Source organism: Lemur catta, chromosome 2 (genome assembly GCF_020740605.2).
Source record: "Lemur catta isolate mLemCat1 chromosome 2, mLemCat1.pri, whole genome shotgun sequence".
Lineage (NCBI taxonomy): Eukaryota > Metazoa > Chordata > Mammalia > Primates > Lemuridae > Lemur > Lemur catta.
In genome coordinates, this window is record NC_059129.1 from 122,358,467 (window position 1) to 122,374,713 (window position 16,247).

The 16,247-nt window shown below is 34.3% G+C and overlaps 1 protein-coding gene across 7 annotated transcripts in view; it reads right to left on the reverse strand.

Moving 5' to 3' along the window:
- Positions 1 to 16,247, reverse strand: part of AHI1 (Abelson helper integration site 1) — a 183,668-nt gene that overhangs the window by 60,753 nt on the left and 106,668 nt on the right. For all 7 annotated transcript variants that reach the window (XR_006733569.1, XM_045544418.1, XM_045544414.1 and 4 more), the window contains one exon: positions 7,903 to 7,958. Coding sequence is in view for 6 of the 7 variants with exons in the window: in XM_045544418.1 (XP_045400374.1) it covers positions 7,903 to 7,958 (56 nt within the window). In the remaining variant the exon portion in view is untranslated. The remainder of the gene's footprint in view (positions 1 to 7,902; positions 7,959 to 16,247) is intronic.

Sequence of the window (16,247 nt, forward strand, 5' to 3'; positions counted from 1 at the left end):
TTGGGATACTTCACTTAGTAGAATGGGTTCCAGTTCTATCCAGGAAAATACAAGAAAGAGGTGCTATGTCACCACTGTTTCTTATGATGCTACCCTATTTCTGATCTTCTGTCTCTCTTCTCTTCCATATAGCTTCTATGAGGGCTCTTTTTACAACTTTTAAGATATGGGATATATCAAGTCCAGGCTGGCCCTCTGCTCTTTTTCACTCCCATAATTTTACCATATGTCCATTTATTCATTTAACCATTTATCCACTGAAGGCCCATAAGCAATGATGAGTAAGATGAACACAGCTCATGCTATCATGGAACCTACATCCTGTTGAGGAAGACTAGTAATAGACAAAAATAAATAAAAATTACAAATTTATTGCAATAAATAAATGAATACATACATAAATAAAACAAACAAAAAAATGAAAAGAGAGAAGAAATAAAGTTGATCGAGACATAAGTAGGCTGTTGGAGGCAACATTCATCAGATTCCCTTTGTTCCTGATCTCCCTGGCCTATCTGGGACCCTTGGGTCCTCCTTTTGATTCCTGACCTAGTTTTACTTCTCAAGCTTGGGGTATGTTTTTGTCCTTAATATCTGGCTATCTCTTATCATTAAATAATGTTCAATATCTGGTGTACAGAAATATATCAACTGGGGTGCAATTTGTATTGTCATTTATTCCTCATAACAATCCATGAGGTAGACATTATTACCTCCATTTATGGACAAGGAAACTGAAGCACAAAGAGGTAAAGAAACTTGACTAAAGTCACGCAGCTAAGGACTTGAAGCCAGGTAATTTGGTTCTGGAATCAGTGTTCTTAACCTCTCTTCCAGTATCGCTTCTTAATGTGAGAGATCCCAGGCATGTTTATGAACTGCAAGTAGCTCAGAGAGATAATTGAGGAAAAGCTGCAGATAAGTTTAGAAAAGTAGCAGAAGAGCTTCAAATGACAGCTAAATAGCTTAGTTTTCAACTGGTAGGTGATGGGGTACACCACAGGATCTTAAATACATGATCATATTTGGCTCTGGATAAATAGCTCTGTGGAGAATGGGAGGTAGGTAGGACGCTGGTTCCTGATTCATCTTTTTCTAAAGATTTTGGATGTCTGCCTCCTTCCTGGGTGCGGCCTTTGGATACCTATTAATATTATGAAGAACCTGCTTGCTCCCCATATGACTTCTCACAACCTAGGACTGAGCCTTCTGACTACGGGATTTCCCTTCTGGACTACAACTTTTCTTTGGAGTCCTGAAGTATCAGCTTTAATCTCCCAATCTTTTTCATAAACATACCTCTACTTCCATGGTGTCTTCTTTATTCAGATCCTTATCATCTCAAATGTGGATGTCAGTAGCTTCACAGCTTACTTACCTTCTTCCTATCTCCACTACCTGCAATTTCATGAGCTGCTTTTATTTTAACCCTTTTAAAACATTACTCCCTTGATCATATTATTCTCATGCTCAAATGCCTTACTATTGCTCATACTGATAGTCTTAACTGTTAACCACCTAACATCCAGTAATCTTTCTATATAATGCCCAAATCACCTTTTCTAATTTTCCACTAATCTTCCATTATCTCATCAACTCTGCTTTAGTCAAACTGTCTACCCATCTACAAACTGTGTGCACTTTCCTTCTTTTATGAGCTTTGGTCTAGAACATCCTATTCCTTTTTAAATGCCATCTTGCTTTTAACTTCCTTTAGTACTTTCTAAGGTACTTCTAAGATCTAATTTAGCACCTTCATTCTCTAAACAGCCTTCCCAAACCACTCCAGTCCTGGGAATTCCTATAGCACACAAGGCCAATATCCCAAATTCCTATACTGTGTACAAACTGCCTTGGTGACATGATATCCCTTCCATTATTGCTCTAAACTTTTATCCATTTCACATTTAGGATTTAGCTGTTTGAAGATCACTTTGCTAATGAGACTAAGAGCTACTCAAAGACTTATTTTATATATATTTTATAAAGACATATAAAACTATGTTTTAGACTTTTTTTTGTATTTCCACTTTTCCTAAACCACTTCCATATCTACCCAGTGCTTGGTAAAGTACTATCCTATGCACACTGTATACCTAATGTTTGCTGATAATTTAGAGTATAAATTTAGTTTATGCCACTGTTATGATAGAGTCCTCCAGTAATATAAAATTTTCAGAATTTTAGGAATTTGCCAGGTAGAAAAATTTAGCAAAACCAAAAGAGAAATGGAGGAGTCATAAATGTCAGTGGAGTATGCTAATGGGAAAAAATTCAACCTCAGCTTTATAATTTATAATGTCTGGAGATAGAACTAGTGTGCATATACTTACGAAAAAATATTATCGAAAAAATATTATATTATGAACAATTACAAGTGGTCTTAAAAGAAAACCTATTTTGCATTTATATTTGAATTTCAATAGAACCGCTTTGAATTGCTACTCTATTGATAAATGAAAACAAGTTCTTTTATGACTTAAGTTATAAAAACTTATAGTTTATCGGTTCCCTCTCCACCCTGCAATTACCTACAGGAAGAGATTGGCCATAGGTTCTATTTTATGAGTTTTATAAGGGCACGTTCATCTCCATTTACATTCTATGAATTCCTTGAAAATGCTATCGATTGTAGAAAATAAAGTGCTTCCTTTGAATAAAAGACATTTCACTTGAACTCATGTATTTATTCATAAATAAGTTGTCTCAAATATTTGTTAAAATATGAAACAGCCACGTTTTACATGAAGATATGTATAAAGTATATTATACTAAAGTGTAATAATGCAATATGTGGCAATCTTGTGAACCTACAGAATGCACTAAACCACGGTAATAATCTAACAACTCAAAATGTTGCAGAATTAGCACAGATATCAAATAATCCAAAAGAGACTCAGAATGAAATTTAATTTTTATGATGCAGATGAGTATATTTATAAGTAAGTTCAGTGTTAAGGTAAGCAACATCATGAAAATCTCAAAAATATTTTCAGAATAACAAAAATATTAAAGTTTACTACTGATACAAAATTATGTGACAAAAATTCATCAATCAGCCCTTAGAAAACTTAGAAGGAGTGTAACTGCAGAATGAATGAATTAATAGCTTGTATAATTGGTCTTATATATATAAAAGAATACTGAATCCACATTTAAATTTCTAATCAGATTAGGATATTTTAAATCCTAATAATTAAAAGAAAACCTAGATGAATGGCAAGTGTTTCATAATTGGTATAATTCTGATGAGACAAACTGGATTTTACTTTAACCTTTTTTGGTAGATGTGCAGGCTTCCATGAAAATGCAAGCTGTAATTTTATAAACTGCCAAAAATTCATTTGTTAAAAAAAAAAAATTGTTCCTCTGTACCAGGAGTTGTAGGGTCACTGAATAAAACTAAGAACAAAGGAGTAATATTAGTGTTACAGGTTTGGAATGTAGGAGCTTTACAAAATTTTAAGTAATTCATTAGAACAGGCCACATTGATTTTATTTGAATTTTATCATATCAGTTTTCACTGGAAGAGATTTAGAAACAATACTTAAGTCACTAAAATTTTTTTATATATTCAGTATGGCTTACCATGTTTTAATGTCTTTTACATGCATATTAATTCTGCCAGAAAATATGAAAAGCTGTGCAATATTAAAGGATAGGTATGTTTTAACTATGTTCCTGGGGGAATACTTCCTGATGCTAGTTGCTATTTCTCTTTGATTTGCACATAAGTCCTTATTTTAAAGTAAATACGGACTCAAGCCTGTGCTGACTTAACTATTAACTAACTTTTACACCTGCCTTTAAGAGTTCAGACAATGACCTCTGATTAATCTAAGGCTGATATTATCCTTCACTTACTACAGGCAGGTGCACAGGGACTAGTTCTTAAAGTGGCATGATCTAATTATTTTCATATAATATTATGATTGTCTCATGTCTTACTTGCTTTTCCTAAAATAAATAGTACAATGTCTGAGTAACTATCATTCAGGACAAAAATGAAAAGAAAGCCACACATTTAACCATCGAATGTGCCCTAGAACATTACATATAAAGAACATAAAAGAAAATCTATAAATCTATAACAGACAAGCAGGGCAAACAGGTTACCTATACAAAAGAGTGAATATCAGTCTGATGTCCGGCATCTCTCCTCTCCTGCAATACTAATGCCAGAAGGCAAAGATGATCAATTTCTACAATGTTTTGAGGGGAAAGATTATGTTTGAATAATTAAAAACCCTGAGGCCGGGCGCGGTGGCTCATGCCTGTAATCCTAGCACTCTGGGAGGCCGAGGCAGGCGGATCGCTCGAGGTCAGGAGTTCGAGACTAGCCTGAGCAAGACTGAGACCCTGTCTCTACTAAAAACAGAAAGAAATTAGCTGGCCAACTAAAAATATATATAGAAAAAAAATTAGCCCGGCATGGTGGCGCATACCTGTAGTCCCAGCTACTCGGGAGGCTGAGGCAGTAGGATCGCTTAAGCCCAGGAGTTTGAGGTTGCTGTGAGCTAGGCTGATGCCACGGCACTCACTCTAGCCTGGGCAACAGAGCGAGACTCTCTCTCTCAAAAAAAACCCAAAAAAACAAAAAAACCAAAAAACTCTGGCAAGACAACTGAGAGATATTTTTAAATACGTAGACTCAGATAATTCACCTCCCATGTCATATTTCTTGAAAAAATAACTTGAAATGGACTCTTACATGTGAACAAAATTAAGAGCTCAGCATACAAAAACAAACAAAAAGAAGTGATTATAGGCAGTTAAAAAGAGAAGTTTGATTCTTTTTGATGGCGGGGTCATGCCATGTGGGGATATTCTTTTTCACTTTCTATTAAACGCATCTCAAAAACAGATATGGTACTATTTATGTCAGAAAGAAAAATGTCCCCCTCCCCCCTAAAAATCAAAGTTCATGTAATAAATGAAAAACAAAAAGGAAACAAGTAAATTAAAAAGAGAGTGAGAGGGAACATGGAACAAAGGGACAGAGGTGGTTTTGTTCTCAGGCTAATCTATATTTACTGAAGGGACACTGCATTATATTATAGTGCCATAGGCTATCCCCTATAACTGTATATTTACTGAAAGTGAACTCAGAATTCCAACTTGGAATGTCAAGAAACATATCCTTCCTTGGAATAAAGGCTTGAGAAATTCTATTTGCTCATTTCCCTCACCTGCTGAATGGCTGAAACTAGCATCTAGCACTCTCCTAGACCAAGGTATTCATGGCAGAACTTGGAGCAAGAGGGACATGGGAGTGATGATGCGTAAAGAAGTTAACTGGGAAATGGGGGTTACATACCAGATCAGAAAGTTACTCAGGGGCCCAGCCTCGGCCATTTAAAAATCCTGGCCTGCTCCGTTTCTATTTTTTTCTCAAGCTCCAGGAGAGATTTAAATCATAGTATCTCTCCTTTTTGGGTCAGCAGAGTACAAAATTTGGGTTTAAAAATATCCCACCTTGTTAAATTTTTAGACAAACTCCTTCCTATTTTCCCTATGCTAAATATTTTCTTCTCATAAACTGTTTAAAGAAATAAAAGTACATAGGTTCAGGGATGGAAATTAGGTAAAATTACATTCCTGTGAAAATCAGACTTAATCTGTCCTGGGGACCAGAGGGCACTGGATAATGAACAGACATTGATTCCATTTAAAGGTGATAGAGAAAGGGCCAGGGTTAACTGTCAGCTAGCTGGGGGCAGTAGGAAAGAGAAGTAGAACACCCTTAGTTTGTAGTAAAGAGACAGAAGATGAGCAGCTAGTACTACCTCATAAAAACAGATCAAAAAGGAAGTTTGGCTCAAGTCAAAAGCTGGGAACTAACGGGTGTTTGGGGAGTGCATGTATAAACCAAACATATTAAAACTTATTGATTGTATTAATACATTAGGAGTTACCACTTCATAATCCAACTGGAATAGCATAATCAAAAGACCAGCAATACCTAAATTATTATGCATTAGATTTGGTTCCTAATTCATGGAGTCACTTTGAGGTCATTAGGGCACTAATGCTAATACCATTATTTCTCATGATTTCATGTTGGATTAGCTTCTCTTACTTCACTATTTAATAAGCATGGGAATCTACAATCAGGCTAGAGCATTGTTGCACTTTTCTGAGTTCCAGAATGTACAAACAAAATAGAAATGTAAACAAAGATGCTGCAGGAAAGCCTTTAGGAATAAAATGAATTTTCTGTATGTAAAATAATCCAATGACTGAGTATATTATTCAAATATATTAAAAATAAGTTTTTCTTAATTGCTAATCTTCAATTTTTTAATATTAAAGACTAAAATTTACACAATGTTATGGTTACTCTTTTAGCATACTTACTAAAGGATAACTGGAATACATACTACAGCCAAGTACTTTTTTATAATTACACTGATGACTAATTCCTCATACACTACTCTTTTCTGGGGTCCCTCATACTGAGTTATTAAATATGTTAAATCAATCACGTGGATTTATTAGAAATAGAAAATGGAGTCAATTTGCTACTGATGCAAATATTAATCATCAATAAAATTCAAATACAGTTTTATATTGTCTTTATTTTCTTAAAAGAGGCATAAGTTGAACATCCCTAATCCAAAAATCTGAAATCTAAAATGCTCCCGAATCTGAAATTCTTTGAGCACTGATGGGGTGCTGAAAGAAAGTTATCACTAACGTATTTCATATTTCTGATTATCAGATTGGGAAGCTGAACTGGAAAGTTTAATACAAACATCCCAAAATTTGAAAAAAATTGAAATCCAAAACACTTCTGGTCCCAAGCATTTCAGATAAGGGATATTCAAATTTTATTACCAAATCTTTCTCACAACAGGAAATGGTGAATCATATGAAGTACTTGGAAGACTTATTGAATAGAAAGGATAAGAAATAAGATAGTTTAGGGAATGCATGATGTACTCTAAATCACCTTATGAATCTTTCAACTGCGAATTAGCAACCCATGTACATTTCAGACAAATATTATACTTAGAAACTAAAAAGGAAATATAATTCTCCTCCTTCTACATTATCTTCTATCATATTTTTTAACACAGTAAATAGATACTGTGATTGTTAAATGCCTTTTGTTGTCTGACAATAATACAAGAGGGATAAAAGATTTCAGTTCTGGCCGGGCGTGGTGGCTCATGCCTGTAAACATAGCACTCTGGGAGGCCGAGGCGGGTGGATAGTTTGAGCTCAGGAGTTCGAGACCAGCCTCAGCGAGAGCGAGACCCTGTCTCTACTAAAAATAGAAAGAAATTAGCCGGACAACTAAATATATATATATAGAAAAAATTAGCCAGGCATGGTGGCGCATGCCTGTAATCCCAGCTACTCAGGAGGCTGAGGCAGGAGGATTGCTTGAGCCCAGGAGTTTGAGGTTGCTGTGAGCTAGGCTGATGCCACGGCACTCTAGCCTGGGCAGTGGAGTGAGACTCTGTCTCACAAAAAAAAAAAAAAAAAAAGATTTCAGTTCTAAAAATCATAAAGCATAATGGCCTTCTTTCACTATTTTAAAACATTCACTCTAAATAATGATGCTAGTACATAAACAACATTCATTTTTAAAAGGGTGTAATCATTTGTCTAAAAATTTACATTATTTTATCAAAACTATAAATCATTTTAAGTTAAAAACATTCATATAAATAAGTACCTGTAAAATGACAGACTATCTTATTTTCCTATATCTTGGCAAATATTAATAACTTTTCTTATTAATTAGAAAACATGAGGTTAATTTTCTTGCAGGGATATAACTTTTGGCAAAAGGGAGGCTGTAAGAATTTTCTACAATGGCATTTTGTGTAACTGTAACCAGTATCATTTTGTAGTTTTATCGGTTTTAACAATACAAAAATAGATTGCCTTACCGTTGGTGCTGTATCTGTGTGATGGTTACAAGGCTTTCTTTCTATGCTGGTAATCCCTGTGGAAAGAAAAGATTGTGAATATTTGGTTATTATGCCTATCCATTTTATTTTGAAAACATTTATGTCAGTAAGACATGATTCACACAGCTTACGAGAAAAAAAGCCTAAAAGGTTCCTTTAAAGTTGTATCGTGAATTCTTTGGTCAGAAACAGTTGGTGAGTTTAGCTAACTAAGACACCTGACTCAAGGTTAGCTGAGCCAATTTTCCCATTCAAGTGGCATCCAGCAATAGCACAAGATGTGTCCATATATCCTGCTCTCAGCTCAAAAATTATACCATTATCTGGGCTCTGCTGCATTTCTTCTATGAAAAGTTTTATTTCTGACTTGAGGTTATGAAGTTTTTATAAAGAAATATCACAAAAGATATGAAAGGAAATCACTGCTGCCCTATTTTCTCAAAAGAATAAATAAATCTATTTGAATTTCTCTTTGATCATCTGACTTACTACTATGACATATTCTGCTATTTATTCAATCACCATGGAGTATCTGAAGAAAAAAAGTTCCTTGGTTCTCTCCTTTAAAATGACAGCTAATCTTGAGAAATATCCTTTTATCATGTGTGGATTAATCTTTTTGTTCCCAATGTCCTCTACTGCATTTCTTTGTAGTAAACATCCATTCAGGATATAACACACTGCATCTCATCTGTAAAGACACAGGTTCAAAGTCTTGCTCAAAATGACCATGGGTGTGAGTCTTATTTACTTTCCAATCTCTGTTCACCAACAAACTAACATGTGAATTAGGATATCTGAACAGTTTGCTTAAATATTGCTAAAGGCTGTCACATGCCGGACTAGTTACAGGTGAGAACTACAATGTCTGTTAATAGCAATTAGCAAAATTCCTAGTTAAACTAAAATGTTAGTTCTTCTCTTTCATAAGCATTTATCTCATTTTTCTTAACATATGAGAAGGAATCAAGAATGACACAAAACAATCACTTTTTATCACTTTGCAAGACTATATTCAAAATGAACAAAGCATCATGAAACATGATTAATATATAGCTTTTGTTTCATTTTAAAATTTCTTTCAATATCTAGTGTTAGTCAGTGAAGTATAAAACACTATACTATCTTCATTTAATCAGCTAGTAGGTATTGAGTGGCTGTACTTGGTCCTCAGTGATAAGAGATGAATATATTATGATTTCTGACCTCAAGAGTCTAGCAAAACAGAGACATCCTTTTTTGAGGAAATACTACAGAGAAATGAATAGAGTTTCATCTTAAATGTAATAACAAAATCTTTATGGTAATTTTGATGGAAAGACACTCTTTTATTCATAGAGCAACACTGGTTTTGGGTTAAAAATCTAAAAAAAGATGAGTAAAACATACTGGAATATATGCAAGTAATGCAGATTCTTGTAATAAGATTTTAATGATACAGAAGTATCATAGACGAAATCGTGAAATCCTCACTTCCCGAGGCCCCATATTCCCATAATCCTCCTAGCTGCCACCACTGAGAGCAGTATGGCATGACAACACTGGCTTTCAAATGAGTGTTTATATCACAGAGTTCAGGAATTAGCAATATCTTACATGTGTTCTCACTATTGTAATCTGACTGCCATAAAATTGAACTAAGCTGATTACAGATTTAAAATTCTTATCCAATAGAAAGTAATTTTAATTGGGGGGGAAAAAAAGAAACTTTAAAATAATGAAAACCAAAACAAACAAAAAACTAACCAGAACCTCCTAATCTATATTCTCAGTTTATACAGTTACAAGCGGGAAAAAAACCTACTTATTTTATAGTTTCAATTTCAGGATAAGAATGTGTTGAAAAGAATTTTAAAAAGTGGACTATCTAAAGTTATAATCTTAGTTTTAAATTTAGATTGCATGTAGAAATATCATTTGGAAATACAATCATTCATGTTTGTTCAAGCTTGCAGTAAAAAGTATATAGAAAGGAATAAGCTTAAGGAAAAATGTCTCCAAATAGCTATTTTAAGTAAATCTTACTTAAAAAAATCTGTATTTGTATCTCATTTCACTTTTATTAAAGTATAACAATAATTGAAAGTTTGTAATAAGTAGCTTCCTGTAATGGTTAATTTTATGTGTTTACTTGGCTAGGCCACGGTACTCAGATATTTGGTCAAACATCATTCTAGATGTTTGGTTTATTTGGATGGGATGATATTTAAATCTGTAGGCTTGGAGTAAAACAGATTGCCCTCCATAAGGTAAGTGGGCCACATCTGATCAGTAGGCCTTAAGGAAGTGATTGACCTCCCCTGAAAGTGAGGGAATTCTGCCAACACACTGCCTTCAGAATGGAACTGCAACTCTTCCCTAGGCCTCTAGCCTGTTGGTCTACCCTGCAGATTTTGGACTTGCCAGCCTCCACAATGGTGTGAGCCAACTCCTTAAAGTAAATCTTTCTCTTTCTATAGACTCCTTTTGATTCTGTTTCTCTGGAAAACCTTGACTAATAATACTTTCTTGGAAACATGAAAGAAATGAAAATACAGTTGTATTTACTATATTCTAAATTATATTATTTTCATCAAATACATTAATTGCAGGAATATAGTTAAAATGTCTAAGTTATGGAATATTTTAAAATTTGAATATCTCCAAATAAAGTCAAGAATACAGAATATCTGCAGAGTAAATCAATAAAATGAATAAAATATAAACAAATCTATCAATAAATATTACTGCTAGATTGCTCACTCTGACAATCTGCCTTTCAATGACTATTTACATTTAATGCAATTACTGATATGGCTGTGTTTACCATCTTGCTATTTTATTGCATTCATTTTTGTTCCTTTCTTCTTCCTTTTCAATATTCTTTTAGAATAATCAAATATTTTTACTATTCCATTTTATGTCCCCTGATGGCTTTTTAGCTACATCTTGTCACATATTTTTAATGGCTAATCTAGAGATTACAATATACATCCTTAATTTATTACAGTATACCTTGAATTAGGATTTTCTACTTTCAAGAACAATATAAGCACCTTAAATCAGTATAACTCCATTTATTCTACCATCCTTTGTGCTACTGCTTGTGCTCTTGTATTTTACTTCTACATATTATAAACACCATAATTTATTGTCAGTATACTTGTTTTAAACAGTCAATAGTCCTTTAGAGTTTAACGATTTTTAAAAAATTAATCTTCAATATTTACTCATATATTTATCTTTATTCCTTCCTGCAGTCCCAGGCTTTCATCTGAAATAATTTCCCTTCAGACTGATGAACACCCTGTAGAATCTCTTGCAGTGTAAATCTTCCAGTGACTACTTTTCTTTTTTTTTTTCTGAAAAGTCTTTAGAGGGCATTCATTTACGAAGAATGTTCTTCCTAGGTATTGAAATCTAGGTTGATAGCCATTTTCTTTTAGAAAATGATTTCATTCCATTGTTTCTCATAAGAAGGCAGGCATCATTCTCAATGTTATTTCCCTGAATGTAATATATTTTTTCCTCTGGTTGCTTTTGCAATTTCTCTTTACGTTTCATTTTCTTCAGTTTTACTAAGATGTATCTAGGTTATCATTTCATTCATATATATATATATGAAACGTGTGTGTGTGTGTGTGTGTGTGTATATATATATATATACATATATATATATTTTCTTCTTGGGGTTGGCTAAGTTTTTTATGTTTATAGGTTGTCTTTTATTAGAGGTGGAAAACTCCTAGCCCATTATTTTTTCACCCCATTTTCTCTGTTTTCATTCTGAAATTTCAATTTCACATGTGTATATTTAGTCGATTTCACATGGTCACACAGATCTGACACTCTCTTCCCCTCATTCCTCCCCTCCAGCTATGCTTCAATTTGGATAATCTGTATAATTTCTATTGTCTTGCCCCTGAGCTCCATGATCCTTTCTTTCACTGTGTTCTGTTATTAGGCCCATTTAATAAATTTTAATTTTGTCCATTATACTCTTCTAGTCTAGAATTTCCATTAGTTTCTCTTTTAGGGTTTCCATGTGTCTGCTAAAAATCTCTATTTTATCACTCATTTTGCTTATGTTTTCTCATAAGTTATTTAACGTATTTATAGCAGGTATTTTAAAATTCTTGTCTGCTAATTCCAACATGCTGATCATCTGTGGAATTCTTTTCATTCTTTTTCTAAATTATGAGTCACCCACTTATGCTTATTTACATGCCTCATAATTTCTGACTGTAGGTTAGCACTGCTAGACGTATAATCAGTAGAGACTGAAATAGAAAACATCTTCCTTCATACTGACTAGAAGTAAAACTCTCTTTTACTAAGTTATATTATTGCTTTTTATTTTTTTTTTTCTTTTCTTGTTTCTGGTCAATTTCAGTGCATACTCCTTTTTTTCTCTGCCTGTTAATCCTGAATTTCTGTTTCCAGTTATTGTCAAAGTTTCCATTCTGTTGCAGGTTACCTTCTAGATTCTAACAGTAATAAAATGCATTTATTATTTATCTAAATAAAATGTCTAAACCTCCCTCCAACCAAGATACTATACTTACCAATACCTCCTCACTCCACACCAAGATTAAGCTTTTAGAAGGTTTTTTACTTCTCTCTTCTTCTATATAAATTTATATAGTTAAGTTGAAATAGATGAAAATGTATGGGGATTTGCAGAAGTGCTAAGTACGAATTTATGAAACAAAAAGAAATAATCTTTTTATTTATGACTAACAGAAAAACCTAATGTTTTCACCTGTCTTGAGATTTCTGTTCTTATTCAGTTGTCATTTGATTAGAGTATTCTAAATCCTTATATAACCAAATATGCCTTCCATTGCTGATAGATGTATAATACTTTGTCTGAATAATGGATTTTTGGATAAGAAATCCTTTATCCTGGTTGTCTATATATGTTATTCTACTACCAGCCAGCTTCTAGTGTTTTAGATGTGACATCCAGTCCTTATCTGATTTTCTTTTCTACGCAAAGAACCTGTTCCTCCTATACAGAAGCTTGTGATATTTTCCCTTTACCTAGGAAATCAGGAATTTCACAACGGTATGCCCAAGAGTGTCTCTCTTATCATTAATCTTTCCTAGGACCCTTTAAACCATAGAGTCTTATTCTTCTGCTCAGAGATATTTTATCATATTATTTAATTCTATAGCTCATCTTATCTTTACCTTCACAATTTTATCTCTGTGATAATCCTTCTAATTAATCTTCTAGGTGAACATCTTTTTCATTCTAATAATTTTAAAATCTGAAATCATGTGGTTTAGTTTCTTTTTAGAGAGCTACAAAGACTAAGGCAAGAGGCTGGCAAACCCTGGAGAGTGTATCAGAGAATGAAGGAAGTTTTTCCAGGATTTCCGTTGGCACAGGCAAAGTGTGGGGGTGGGAGGGCTTTGTTCTACTTTGTGTTGAGCAAGAACCTGTGCAGTGTAAGTAGGCCTCTTCTAAAGGTGTGGGTAGAAAACGGAGTTTTCAGAGTACCCTGAGGGCTCTCAGGCAGCAGAACCTGTGCAGGGTAAGTAGGCCTCTTCCAAAGGTGTGGGTAGAAAACTGAGTTTTCAGAGTACACTGAGGAGTCTCAGGCAGCACAAAGTATAAATCCCCTTGGAAATTGGCTGTCTCTGTTAACTTAATGTCTGTGGTACATCAAGGACCCAGAATATCCTACAGACCATAATGGCTCTAAAAGGGGCCTATACTCCTAGAAGAACTGTCTTCCAGGCCCAGTTATTGGGAGATGGCTATAACTTGCATCTGATGAAGCTTGAGAAGAGAAGCTTATTCCAGTGGCCCAGCAGAGGGGTATCAGATGGACAGGTTTTGGTTTTTGCTGCAACTCAGACTTCATATAGTTGGTACCACAATGAGTAGGCAAAGAAAACTAACAACTTTCTTAAAGGGCCTCAGTAATCTGAAGGAGATCAAATAAACTAGAACTGGTAGTGACACTGATGCTAATGGAAAAATCAGAGGATCTTTTAAATTAAAAGAGACAAAACCAATTAAGAATTTTAAACTAGTTAATTAACAAACAACAAAGATAACCCCATTTTAAAGGAAGGAAACAGTGGCTTTCAAAAAGTAAATCAGAAGGTAGGAAACATTCCCAAGGTCAGACAACCAATGAGCAGCAGTATCAGGACTGAAACCCACGCATCTAAGCCACAAACCCTGCAGGCCCATTTATGTGTTTGTTTAGATCTTGTGGTCAGGGCCTGATTTTATTCATCTTTATATCCACAGTGCCTAACCCAAATGCTTGAAACACAGAAGGTCCTAAAGAGTTGACTCAAATGTTAACTGAATGAATGTATTTTCCTATGCCATATCCACCAGATTCATATGCTACAGTGCGGTGTTATTAATCATCAGGCCTGAGTTAACGTTCTGGAATTGTTTTAAAAAATGTCAGTTTATTGTTTCCTTTGGTAATGTTCCTAAACTTACTGGAAAACTGAAATGTATTACAGTCATGTGCCACATAATGACATCTCAGTCTACAACCAACTGCATATAAGATGGTGGTCCTGTAAGAGTATAATATTGTATTTTTTATTGTACCATTTCTATGTTTAGATACACAAATACTTACCATTGTGTTACAACTGCCTCCAGTATTCAGTACACTAATACTCTGTACAGGTTCGTAGCCTAGAAGCAACTGGCCATACCATGTAGCCTAGGTGTGTAGTATGCTATACCACCTTGGATTGTGTAAATACACTCTATGATGTTTGTATAATGATGAAATTGCCTAAGGATACCTTTCCCAGTGTATTACCATTGTTAAGCAATGCATGACTGTACTTAAAAATTTTCCTAAGGCTTCAGATAGTAACAGTCTAGAGAAAATAATGGAAAAAATTTATGCTTCTTAGGAGACACTTTTAGTATTCTGCTTTATAGAAAATCAGATCATGACATTTTACCTCATTGTGCTTGACTAATTTGAACAGTAGAATTATATATTTTTTAGTTTCCCTAAACCAACCTTTAACTCAAGACCATTATGAAAGAAAGAGGAAAAAAAGACAAACAAATTTATTGCAAAATAAAAACAGGCAGGAATATATGCCTTGTTGTGAAGACAGAACATATATCCATGTATCATCACCAAATGGTTATAGGCTACCCACTAAGCACAAGGCACTGTGCTAGGTATAGAAGAAGGCTTATCTTCTTATGAGTTACTTGTTTCAGGCAACACTATACCTATGCATCCTATGTCAGTTTTGGGAATCCCCATGAATCTCTCTATACAGAACAAAGAGAATTATGCTTTGACTATTTATGGCTATGAAAAAATGAAATAAAATTTATATATTTCAGTAGAATACAGTTATAGAAGGCAAGGATCTTTTCTGCTAGTTTAACATAAAGTTGTCTGTACTGAGATGCCAAGCCCTTTTTAAGAATTGGAAAATAAGTAAAACTATGTTTTTAGATAATATAATTTTATACCTTGAAAGTCCAAAAGAATCAATGCTAAAATTAACACAAGTAGGCCAGGCGCTGTGGCTCATACCTATAATCCTAGCACTTTGGGAGACTGAGGCAGGACGACTGCTTGAGGCTGGGAGTTTAAGACCAGCTTGATCAATATAGTGAGACTTTGTCTCTACAAAAAATAGAAAAATTAGCCAGGTGAGTCTCAGCTATTCAGGAGGCTGAGGCAGGAGGATCACTTGAGCCCAGGAGTCTAAGGATGCAGTGAGCTACGATGACGCCACTACACTCTGGCCCGGGCAACAGAGTGAGACCCTGTCTCAATTAAAAAAAAATTAACACAACTCATAAATCAGAAGTAAGCATGATATAAAAGTTAATATTTGAACAAATTATCAGGTATAATGGAAGAGAATACCTCATTTATAACAGCAATATAAAAAATATGAAAATAAGTACAAGAAATGCACAGTATGAAGAACACTTTACAATACTTCTGAAAGATACAAAAGTATAGGTGGTCCTCAACTTATGATGATTTGACTTAATCTTTTGACCTTATGATGGGTTGAAAATAATATGCATTCAGTAGAAACTGTACTTTGAGCACCCACACAACCACTGTTTTTCACTTTCACAGTATGTAAGAAATTACATGAGACAGTCAACACTTTATTATAAAACAGGCTTTGTGTTAGATGATTTGGCCCAACTGTAAGCTAATGCATGTAAGTGTTCTGAGCACCTTTAAGGTAGGCTAGGCTAAGCTATGATATTTGGTAGGTCAGGTATATTAAATGCATTTTTAACTTACGATGGATTTGTTGGGATGTAATCCCATCATAAGTTGAGGAGCATCTGTAGTCTTGAACAA